Source organism: Cannabis sativa, chromosome X (genome assembly GCF_029168945.1).
Source record: "Cannabis sativa cultivar Pink pepper isolate KNU-18-1 chromosome X, ASM2916894v1, whole genome shotgun sequence".
Classification (NCBI taxonomy): Eukaryota; Viridiplantae; Streptophyta; class Magnoliopsida; order Rosales; family Cannabaceae; genus Cannabis; species Cannabis sativa.
In genome coordinates this window covers 7,333,081-7,345,321 of record NC_083610.1, presented here as the reverse complement: position 1 = coordinate 7,345,321, position 12,241 = coordinate 7,333,081, and the positions used below count along the sequence as shown (strand labels likewise).

At 36.9% G+C, this 12,241-nt stretch overlaps 1 protein-coding gene across 3 annotated transcripts; it reads right to left on the bottom strand.

The window, feature by feature from the left end:
• Nucleotides 1-5,826: 5,826 nt before the first annotated feature.
• On the bottom strand, nucleotides 5,827-9,219 carry LOC115703157 (probable 1-acyl-sn-glycerol-3-phosphate acyltransferase 5). 3 transcript variants are annotated; one of them, XM_030630661.2, is made up of 5 exons: nucleotides 8,842-9,187; nucleotides 7,766-8,165; nucleotides 7,263-7,617; nucleotides 6,744-6,874; nucleotides 5,827-6,419 (listed from the first exon to the last, which is right to left on the bottom strand). In XM_030630661.2, the coding sequence occupies exons 3-5, from the start codon at nucleotides 7,496-7,498 to the stop codon at nucleotides 5,980-5,982; spliced, it is 807 nt and encodes a 268-aa protein (XP_030486521.1). In that variant the 5' UTR covers nucleotides 7,499-7,617; nucleotides 7,766-8,165; nucleotides 8,842-9,187; the 3' UTR covers nucleotides 5,827-5,979. The 3 variants fall into 3 exon arrangements, with proteins under 3 accessions (XP_030486521.1, XP_030486522.1, XP_030486520.1); XM_030630662.2 differs by having other exon boundaries at nucleotides 8,104-8,165; XM_030630660.2 differs by having other exon boundaries at nucleotides 7,263-8,165; nucleotides 8,842-9,219.
• Between the last annotated feature and the right edge of the window lie 3,022 nt (nucleotides 9,220-12,241).

Below are 12,241 nucleotides of genomic sequence, written 5' to 3'. Positions count from 1 at the left end.
ATGTCGTTCGGATTGACCAATGCTCCTGCAGCCTTTATGGATCTCATGAATAGGGTGTTCAAGGATTTCCTCGATAACTGTGTTATAGTGTTTATCGATGACATTCTTGTATACTCTCAGTCAGAAGAGGAGCACGAGCATCATCTTCGAATGGTGTTACAGCGACTTAGGGATCACAAGCTGTATGCCAAGTTCAAAAAGTGCGAATTCTGGTTGTCTGAGGTATCCTTTTTGGGTCATATTATTGGGAAAAATGGAATTATGGTTGATCCAAACAAGATAGAATCAGTGAAGAATTGGCCGAGGCCCAAGTCTGTGACTGAAATTCGAAGTTTTCTCGGGTTAGCAGGGTATTATCGACGTTTCGTCGAAGGATTTTCTAAACTTTCTATGCCCCTAACCGAATTGACTAAGAAAAATCAGAGATTCGTGTGGTCAGATAAGTGTGAATCAAGCTTTCAGGAGTTGAAGCAGCGTTTGATAACAGCTCCGGTGTTAGCTTTGCCATCAGATCAAGAGAAATTTGTTGTGTATTGTGATGCATCCAGACAGGGTCTGGGATGCGTTCTGATGCAAGCTGACAGAGTCATAGCTTATGCCTCTCGTCAACTGAAGGATTATGAGCAGCGTTATCCAACTCATGATTTAGAGCTCGCTGCTGTGGTTTTTGCTTTAAAGATTTGGCGACATTATCTTTACGGTGAGAAGTGTGAAATTTATACTGATCATAAAAGTCTTAAATATTTTTTCACCCAAAAAGATCTGAATATGAGGCAGAGAAGGTGGTTGGAGTTGGTTAAGGACTACGATTGTGAAATACTGTATCACCCCGGGAAAGCCAATGTTGTGGCCGATGCTCTAAGCCGAAAAGGTCCCGGTCAAGTGTATACTACGGTTATGATAGCTCCTCAACTAGCCTCGGAAATGGTTAGTGCAGGAATTGAGTTCGTGGTCGGGAAATTGCATAATTTAACACTCCAATCTGATCTGTTGGAAAGAATCAGAAAGGCGCAACTGGAAGATCCCGAGCTAGTTAAAGTTCGAGATGAAGTGGTGGCCGGTCGGCCTAGAGGTTTTTCAGTCTCGAACAGTGGAATGTTGTTATATAAGGCTCGAGTCTGTGTTCCTTGTGTGATTGAGCTCAGGAAAGAAATACTGGATGAAGCTCACACCACTCCATATTCATTGCATCCGGGAACCACCAAGATGTATCAGGATTTGAAACCCTACTTCTGGTGGTATGGGATGAAAAGAGATGTGGTGGACTATGTGTCTAAATGTTTAACCTGCCAGCAGATTAAGGCTGAACATCAGAGGCCGGCAGGGTTATTACAGCCTTTAGTCCTTCCAGAATGGAAGTGGGAGGACATCACAATGGACTTCGTAACTGGTTTGCCTAGAACCACAGGGATGTATGATTCTGTTTGGGTCATTGTGGACAGATTCACAAAGTCAGCTCACTTTCTACCTGTGAAAGTTACCTATTCAGTAGATCAGTATGCTGAATTGTATGTGAAGGAGATAGTTCGTCTTCATGGAGCCCCTAAATCTATTGTATCAGACAGGGATCCAAAGTTCACATCGAAGTTTTGGGTGAGTCTCCAGAAGGCTATGGGTACCAGGTTAAAGTTTAGTACAGCCTTTCACCCTCAGACTGATGGTCAGTCAGAAAGAACTATCCAGATTTTAGAAGACCTATTACGAGCCTGTGTCATGGACTTTGAGGGTTCATGGGTTAAGTACTTGCCTCTAATTGAATTCTCCTACAACAACAGCTACCAAAGTACAATAGGGATGGCTCCCTATGAGATGTTATATGGTAGAAAATGTCGTTCTCCTATTCATTGGGACGAGACGGGGAGAAAGGAAGTACCAGGTCCCGAGTTAGTGCAGAGGACCAACGAAGCTATTGATAAGATCAAGGCTCGGATGCTTGCTTCTCAAAGCAGGCAGAAAAGTTATGCTGATCCGAAGCGCAGAGATGTCACATTTCAGGCAGGGGAACATGTTTTCCTGCGAGTTTCACCCATGAAGGGTATTCGGCGCTTCGGGAAGAAGGGTAAGTTAAGCCCTAGGTTCATTGGGCCATTTCAGATACTTGAGAAGGTCGGGCAGGTAGCGTATCGGCTAGCCTTACCACCAGCATTGTCAGCTGTTCATGACGTATTTCACATTTCTATGTTAAGAAAATACGTGTCAGACCCGACTCATGTCTTGAGTTATGAAGCCCTTGAACTTCAACCAGACTTATCCTATGAAGAGCAACCTGTTCAGATTTTGGATAAAAAAGAAAAAGTTCTTCGGAACAAGACTATTGCACTGGTTAAGGTGCTCTGGAGGAATAGTAAGGTGGAAGAAGCCACCTGGGAGTTGGAGTCAGATATGAGGACTCAACATCCAGAGCTATTCAGGTTAGATTTCGGGGACGAAATCCTATTAACGGGGGAATAATTGTAATGACCGCTCTAGTAATATGATTAGAAAAGGCAATTAGCACTAATTTTTATTATTTTATTATTTTATTAATATTTGTGAATTAATTTTGATTATGGACCCCAATATTTAGAAATAAATATTAGAGTTATAATTTCTCAATTTCGGAGATTTTATTAAACTCTAGGGGTATTATTTAGCTTATATGTGAAATATGTTAATTTTGTAATCTTTGCTCGGCGACAACGGAAAATGCGATGGATGGCTAGATTAATCACATGGGTAATTTTAGAACCCTATTTTATAGTGGGGAATATTTTAGAGAAAATAAATTATCGGGTTTGAGCGGGGTTATGGAAATTGACCATTTTACCCCTAGTTTCAAAGAAATACCTTAGTTTAAGTCTTAGGGTATTTTTGTCATTTGAAGGGATAGGAGATAGGTGGCTCTTTTGTTGTTTGACACCTAGGAAGGTTACTTTCAGCCAAAGGAAAATCAAGTTTTCCCAATTTGGAATTATCCCTTTTTGTAAAAAAAGAAAGAAAGAAAAATCAAAAATAAGAAAAACTCTCTCTCCTTTCTCTTTCCCTCTTCGAACCAGCAAGGCCAAGGGAGATTGTTGCTGAATTTTGGAGTTTTCAGCAAGGGATTCAAGAGAATTCTAGTCAAGGTAACCCTAGTTTCTTTTCTCCTTAAGTTCTTGAAGTTTTAGTTTAGTTTCATTATGGAATTTCTAGGTTTAGTGGCTGTTGGGTTTTGATATGCTTAGGGTTCGAATTCAAGGGTTAATTTGAGTTGAATTAAGTCCCTAGCAGCTGGTTTTGAGGTTCATGGTTGGTTGTATGCAACTTTGAACATTGAGTTCAAGCTTTAAAGCTTTAATGGCAAGTTGATATTTATTGTGTTATTCTGTGAAATACTGGCTGGGTTTTATTGTGTATGCATTGTTTAGGTATACTGGAAAGTTTGGTAAAGATTGGGCTTGATTTGAATCAAGGGGGAGAAATTTTTTGGGTTTCTGCAGATGAACCGGAATTCCGGTTCTGGGTGGTCTATACCAACCGGTCGACCGGTTGGTGACCCAGAACCGGGATGCCGGTTGGATCCGGTCTGCCTGTTGGGGATTTTTCCAGAACCCTAGTTTTGGCCAATTTTGGGTAATATAGGGTATTGCCATGAGGTTTATTGATAGGGAAACATTTAGTTTCGGGTTTTAAGTCCCGGAAAGTGATTTGGCGAGTCACTCATCTGTGTTATCATTCTTGTGATTAGGGCATCCATCTAGCACGTAAATTCCGTTCAGGTCGGCCAGCACACTTGAATTCGGAAAACAGGTAAGAACTGTGTATAATGTATGATGTGGTTATCTGAATGTGTGTATATGTGTTTATATATGCATGCTTGAATTATGTTAAACACTACCAACACTTGTGTGAGTGTATTGGTACAGTGATTGTTGTTAATTTGAGTACGATACGGTGATACCAACACAAGCATAGAAAATGCTAAGGTGTGTGGTACATCACTCAGTGATACTCAGAGATCGGGATAAACCCTACCAACACTCGTACAGCGAGGTACGTTGTGTATGTGGTATAGTGGTTGTACCCTGGTATTGAACGTTCATGCTCATCTGTTAAGCTCTGTAAATAGGTGTATGTGCGCCTATTTACAGGTCGGAAATTATATGGTATGTTATATGCATTTCTTACTGAGTCTGTCGACTCACAGTTTCTGCTTCCATGTGTAGGTAAAGGAAAGGCGAAAGCTGAACAGGAGTGAACCTGAGCTCGGGTGAGATTGTACATGTCAAGCAGCGCGACCTGGAGTGTTCGGTCTCGGGACATCTGGGAGTTGTATTTTGAATGTCGCTGTGCGACCTGTAAATCTGTATATTTTGGAATGTATATTTATAAAGTAAAGATTGTAAAGTTTTAAAAATCGGGATCCCGGCACTTGTAAATATTTTATTAAATTACAAAGTTTAATGTTTAAAGCAAAAATTTTAATTTGACACGTTTTTCGAGAAATTACTTTGATTAGCAAAGTTTGCACATTAATTGAAAAAGCACTGTAGCGTGCCTTAGCATTAGGGCGTTACATTAGATTTTTCATTTTCCTTTACTGGGGAGTTTACAGTAAAGAATATTCATGGGCTTTCTCATGAGGCCCAGCCCATAGAGAAGAGGATCTACTGACTAGGCAGATCGGATTGGGATTTGTTATACCCGAAATTTGGCTACCATTTCAATGGAGGACACGTGTCAAGATAAAGGGAATATGGATTGATAAAATCACTTTTAATGGAATAACTCATTAATTGCGTAAGTAATATAGTATACTTGCAACTCGCTGACTATAAGGTCTTATGCAAGGAAAAGATATACAAACTGTTGTTTAGTGTATTAACGAGAAACCATACATCATTGGATTGGATTTGAGCCATTGTGCGGATTGGATTGGATCCAAAAAATGAAATCCGCACTTAGTGCGGATCGGATGAACTATGAACAAAATAGTGTGGATTGGATTGGATGAACACCCCTATGTGTGCCTGATAGGCCTATTTAAATAAGAAATACAATGAAATGGATAGCTCAGTGTAGTTTCTTATGATGTGCACAGCCGAACCATCTCAAACAATCATTAGTTAAGTTTTCATGTAATTAAGTTCAAAAGCCATTGTGCTTATAAAGATACGGATAGACGCACATCCATTATGAAATGAAATATCATAAAAGCCTTGTCATGAGTCACCGGAGAACTAGTAAGTAGTAACTACTTACCTTGCTTTACTAATAAGTTGAGAGAATGTAAGGGATTTTCTCTTACATTTATCTATTTACTTTATAAAAATTAGGAAAGAAAAAACTTTGTTAAATATGAATTAAAAAAAGACCCTATTTTTTAAGAAATATCATTAAAAAGTAATAATTTTTATTTTATTTAATATACAATGACAATTTTATCTTTTAAAAGTAATAATTACCATAAATAGTTTAACTATAAAAAATAATTTAATCAATTTATTTATTCTAATTACGTTTCTTTAATAAAGTAAAGAAGATAAATTATTAATATTTTATTTCCAAATAATTTTAATAAACAACATATTATAAATATTGATTCTGATTATTTTTTATTTATTTCGTTAAATTTATTTTGATTTCGAATACTGTATATAAACATGCTATTATTGTGTTAAATTTCTAATTGTTTGACAGCATTGCCAATGATGGTGTTGTAAATAGATTTTTTTTTCTTTCCTATTTCCTATTGTCAAAAGTGGGAACGAGGAAGGAACAGGGTGAGATAAAGATGTAGTAGTGGTGAATAAATTTGCTGGAGTAATTATTTTTGAAATGACTTGACCAGCCACCAGAACAAACTGATTCCAACAAGAGCTTGGTATAAGCGTTCTCAAAACAAAGTTACCCTCATCAACAGAAATTCTTTACAAAACTGTGACCATAGTTTTCCTTCTCTCTTTTCTTTTTGATGTGTTAAAAACTTGCTTTCACATGAGAGGTACAGAAATTAGAGAGCTAAAGTGATTTGCTTTTAAAAAGATATTTCACAATGTGAACAATAGGCACTGGTCGAATATTGAAATAGGTAGCACATGTAAGATATGCACATACTAAAGAGGCATAAAGTTTAAACCAGATTGAGGAGTAAAAAGTACAGTACGTACATATGCTGGTCAAGACAGCTACCGCCCCAAAATTAATTAGGCACTTTGCAGTAGAGAGATCCTGTTCTGTTCCTTCATTGGGGAAGTGACCTTGAGAATGAAAATCAGATAGCAACTGATCCTTGAGATGGAATGTGTTGATTAACCATGTATTCACCTCGTTTTCTGAAGTTGGGATACTGTCAACAGAGACGCGTCGAACATGGATATGAACTTCGTCAGGAGCCACTCCGTAGACATTGTCCATAAATGTTGGGCAGTCATGTTTGTATGCAATAGCTATATCATAAACTGCAGTAATAAAAATACATAAATATTACCTTATGTTATGGAAGACAAGCTAAATATTAGATCAAAACATGAGACAAGTTACAAGTTCCTGCACTGATGTGGTGATGACAAACTCAAAATGACTTCATAAATCTGAAAAGGTTTAGCAAAATAATCAGGGAGCTATGACTTGATTGTAGTGAAAGTATAAGAGGTCATGGGAATTGACTCAAAAAAATTCGGAGATATGGACAACAAAATAAGTTTCTTTAAAATGTTCAAATGATAAAAGAAGGAACATGCAATGCATGGAGTTAGCAACATTCTCTAAGGAGCTATGAAAACCTGCATCAATAGATCCTCTTAATCCTTCCAAGCAGGTAAAGAAACCCTTTGTTTTTGGAATTAGCACATTATTAAGGATCGGCAGGCCATTCTCTGCAGCATATTTCTGACTACGAATGCACTTCTGCTCACTGAAAAAATGAAAGAAAAAGGGGCCAAGTAAATAACATCAACAGCTTTACAAACTGGGATCTATAACAATATTAATATCGTACACGTGCTATGTTTGGTCAAAGTAAGATAGAGATTATTGTATGTCCTCATACTTCACAAGCTACACTAAAATATTCTGTTTTACACTATTATTAGTATTTATTTGTTTTGAATAAATGATTATTATTATTATTTCAACTAGTTTTCAGTAAAATAATCCCAGAAACACAAATTCTGTTGGGAATTAATAACTACTCAGAGTATGTGTCTATACATAGGAGGGACCTTCATATGAAACAATTTTAGTATAGATGGAAAATACAAGAAGAAAGAAATAAGAAGAGAGAATGCAGCAAAAGAAATTACGAGTAATCTGTGCCTTCTGGGAAAAGAGCAAGCCAGAGAGGATCCTTGGGATCCTTAAAAGTTGAAAGCATTTGGTGCATGATAGATTCATCAACCTCCCATTTCCTCACAACCGGGATGAACTCCAATATTTGGAATGACCAACCAAATAAAGGTAGCTTCATCAAACTGCTTTTCAGAACATACTTTATGTATCCGACTCTTCCCTTTCGCAATGCCAGGTCCCACAAGTACATCCAATCAACTTCTGTTCTATGGTTAGCAATAAGCAAAACACGCTCATTTGCAGGAAGAGTTTCTCCAGAAAAGATGACTTTAGTCTTGTTTATCTTTTCAAAAAGGAAAGGCCACAAAGCTAGCCAAGCACCAAAGAAGAAGGATGTTACTTTTCTGCTATAATATATGCTTACAAATCGGATCATAACAGCACCCACAAAGCCACAATACACTAACATCATGAATGCTGTTAAAATAAGAACAAGTAAACAAAGCAGACCCCTAACCATTCTAAGAAGAGTTAAACTGGAACGACCAGTTCCATCATTTGTGGGCCTTTGAAACTCCATTTGCACTAAACCAGCAAAATCTCAATCACAAATACAGGTCATAGGTAGCTATACTGCATTTTCGTATCTCAATGACTTGATAATTATTAGAGGATGATAAGACTTGACCAAAATGTTCACACACACAAGCTCGTCTCCACACAAATGGAACAGAGTTGAATTTGAGATAACTGAGACTACGAGATCTAATGGAAACTACAATGAATAGGCACAATCAAATGCTAGGAAAATATGGAAAGGGTATGCAACTGCATATAACAACAAATGTATCTCACAAAGTCATCATAATCATAAATGCTGGAGTCCTGATGATGCTTCAGTGTTCCTATCCTATATCCTGCACGAAGAATTTTATAATGAGATTCAACAATGTCATTTGTGATGAAACATGAATGCAAAAACGAATCAATACACATTTAAAAGTGAACAGAAAAAGATCATGGAGCAAAATACTAGAGAATCTTAATGATCAGAACCCCAAGATGCTTCACAATTTCTAGCTCTATCGTACCCAAATAAAAGCCAAACCTCAATGTCTGAGTATTTTCTTATTGCTAGTCTAACAGCAATTATTTTTTCAAAATTAGAATAGCTGGACTAAAATTAAGCTATTGTACTCACCAATTTCAGTACATTTCATTAACTTTCTAGTCATTACATCGTAACAGATACAAACTCGAACCAAAAGTAGTCTTAAAGCGCAATCAATCTAATCTCAAATGAATCCACAATAAACTGTTTCGAAGATTTCATACATAGAATTAATCACTCCACCAAATACCAAACTCAAAATAACGCACAATCCCAAAATGGGTAACGCACTTAACATCTTGATTTGTGCTAAATCTAACTCTATCATAGCACCACAAAAAGTAAGAAGTGCTAAGTACACCATTGACATACACCAATGAAACATGGGATCTGAATCCCATTTCATCTTAAGCTAATGAAAGACCTGGAAAACCCAGAAGTCAATTCTTAAATCATTTCCAAAACAAGTAGAAGGAAGGTACCAGGTGAGTAGTTAGAGAAGGAGATGGAGATTGAAGATTTCGAAAGCTTGCAGATTGGTCAATGGTAATGGAGCTTCTGGGCAAGCAAAGAGAGGACAAAACTAAGGAAAATAGGTTAAGGCTTTGCTGTTTGTGATAATCCAAAGATTGTAGCTTTGACAATATGGTATTGTACGGACAAAATAATGGCGGAAAATAGAGTAGTCTCACTCTCACTCCCTCTCGCACACTATACCACAATATATGTAGTTTTTTAGCGGATGGACTAAAAGAAGGCTCACTCAAATTACCGACTTTGTCGAATTTGAGATGAGAGAGACTAGTGCGATGACACCTATAACTGTAGAATAATCATATAAGAATATAATCGGGACAACTAAATTATATTTTAACTAGAGAACTAACCCGACTCTTCGTGCTGTATTATTAAATTTTTGTAATTTTTTATATATATAAGCACTGACTGGTGATGTACTTTTACGGAATGTATTTCGTAAGATATTAGATGAATTTCAAGATACGTTACTATTTTTTAACCCTAATTACTCCTAGATTAACCCCAACACTCAGATCAAATAACTCTCTCATCTAACAGCTGTCGTACATCATGAAATACATTCCGTGAAAATACATCACGCGACAAAATCGTGTCCCCATATATATTATAATTTCTAGTGAGTGATATAATTTAAAATATAATATATTTTTATGTATATATTATAAATAAATTAATAGTATTAAATTTAAAAACATTGTTATTTTTAAAATATATAAAAAAATATAATTTTTGTAATAAATATTATCATTATAATTATTAAAAAAATATAATTTATTATGATTTTTTTTAGTATTTTTTATTTTAGAAATTCATAGTTTAAGTAGTTGTTAATATATATAAGTAAAATATTATAAATCATGATCATTTACTATTTTTTAATGAAAATATAATAATTTGTTAATTCCTATTCTATCAACTTAATTTTTTTTGTTATTTCATTTAATTATTATTAGATGTTAATTTTTTTTTTTTTTTGAAAGGAGATGTTATTAATAAGAAAGATAATTAATTAAAACTCACATGAATATTTGAAAAGAAAGAAGAAGAAAGCCTTGATTAAGAAGCCTAAACTTTTTTTTTCTTCAAATGGTACAGCTATAAACCAAAACATATATAAGTAAAATATATAAATTTACAATAAGCATATCCATACTTTCAATAGTTTCATGTCAATAATTTTTCATTAAAAAACTAACTTTATCAACATTAAGCTCCTCAGTGACGAAGTCCACGCCCTCGACCAGGACATCGCTGTCCGCGTCTACTGGCTCCCCAGCCTCGTTGTATCCCCCAAAGTTTGGGGGTGCGGCCTCCTCCTCTTCCTTCGCCTCGGAAGGACTACCAGGATGGACATCGCCCTGTTCCTCTATCTCCTGTACTTTAGCGATCCCTTCGTGATCCCCCTCCTCCTGGACGGGTGGATCCTGTTCGGCGCTAGGTAAGGTGGCGTGCTGGGCCACATGAGGGTCAGACGCGTTGACTTTACGCATTGTCTGTTTAGTGCGAGCCATCATCCTTTGGCTGGACGGGAAGAGTGATTTAAGATGTCCGTCGCTTGAAGAGGACAGACTAGAACAAAGACGAGGGTGATCCTCGTACAAGAGTTGAAGCAAATCCTGGTCGATTCGGTGTTCACTTCTCCAAAATTCACCTGGGTTCATCTATAAAAGACAACACGCGAGATGAGTGTTTGGTCGGGATATCGTACAGTAAACAGGCAAATATGCCGACTAGGAGTACTCAACAGATTAAAGAATATAAATATTCGACGAAAAGTCAAAACTCAGAAGTTCGAAATTTTCGAGAGTTAGAGTAAAAATTTCACGAAGCTTTGAATAAGCAAAGTGAAAGACAGACATTGTGCAGTCAGAAAGTAAGCATCATGCATAGTGAAGTCGCATAAATCATTGCAAAGAAAAATCCCAGAGTTCCTGAACCAAGGGTTTTCTACCTATCTTCTACAGCAAGGTTAAGATTGCATTTAGAAATTAAATGTGCAAAGTAAACGTAGAAGGAATCGAAAACTTACTCACTGATCGACGTCTGGATTCACTCTAAGCGAAGCTGCTTGAATGGTTCTTGTGAAAGTCTCGCGGCAAACTCGAAGTGAAAATTTTCTCTTTTTTGCTCTGAACTTGCTTAACAGAGAAGATTGGTCAAAATGAGTTTGTGAACAATGCTCCGTCATATTTATAGGCAAAACAGCGTAAATGGGTAATCATTTCAAAAACCTCAGACGCCTCGGTTCCCCCCAAAAGTGAATATTGGAAAAAGTAATCAAGTGTAACCGTCAAACGTGGTGAGAGAAGATCGAATTTCGAAGCATTAATTGCGTCAGAGAATTTATTAGCCAAAAATCGAAGAGACGCCTAGTCAGCCTCTCATCGAATCGCGAACAGACGCACCTAACACGTGTCACCCATCCAAACGCACAGACAGCTCGGATGAAGTCTACACGCAACTTCGGAAGTCCCGTACAGACTTAGGGGGCAAATGTTATCCCAATTTTTGTACTCTGACGTGGCATCACACGATGGTGACACGTGGACTCAACTCTGGGAACCTGCTCACAAGAAATATGCCGAACAGGAAACCACGCACATTTGCTCGGAGGAAGTCCTCTTTGCTGGGCAGTGAGCAATTCGCGCAACATGCCAACACTTAGCAAATTCAACTTTCGCATCGTGAGTCCTCGAAAAAGTCCCTATAACTTTGGGATCAGATTAACAGAGATATGGCAAGCTGTCCAAATCCCACGATTAGTGTATTCTATATTTACTATGCAATCTTTCTACTTATATCAATTGTAACTAGAAGGGAAAGACTTCCCTCCCAAGCTTATAGCCCTATAAATAGTGATCTATACTCACTGGGCAAAGGGTCGAAACATTTTATATAAGAATTCATATTCAGAGATACTATTGTAAGAGCTCTAAGAAAAAGAATCATTCTCCTTATTCTTAAGTCAATACAAATAACGAGGATTAGGCTATTACCGAACTACTCGGGGTTGAACCTCTATAAAATTCCTGTGTCTTTATTTGCTTTATTATATTTTATTCGTATTAAATTACTTGTCGCTTACAAATCAGACTCATTGTCGTTGGCTAAAAGCGAGGTCAACAGAAATAGAACTGAATTTCGATATAAGACGAGAGTACCTGTATGGCTTAGATAGCTTATAGGGTTTTTATGTTTAATGCTTGTTACATGTTTAATTTATCACGAGAGTAGAAAGTTTACATGTGATTGAGATTTATATATCTGAGAAGACTATAAATTACCTTAGTGTACCTGCTATTGCATAAAAATTGATAATAGGAAGATAATCATATTAAGTCA

Bases quoted from the DNA above. Each gene is read 5' to 3' on its own strand.
- LOC115703157 (XM_030630660.2), bottom strand. From the start codon at position 7,828: ATGGAGTTTCAAAGGCCCACAAATGATGGAACTGGTCGTTCCAGTTTA. The intron at 6,875-7,262 runs GTAATTTCTTTT...TCATTTTTTCAG, and splicing joins CCAGAAGGCACAGATTACTC to TGAGCAGAAGTGCATTCGTA. The intron at 6,420-6,743 runs GTTTTCATAGCT...TTATTACTGCAG, and splicing joins AAGAGGATCTATTGATGCAG to TTTATGATATAGCTATTGCA.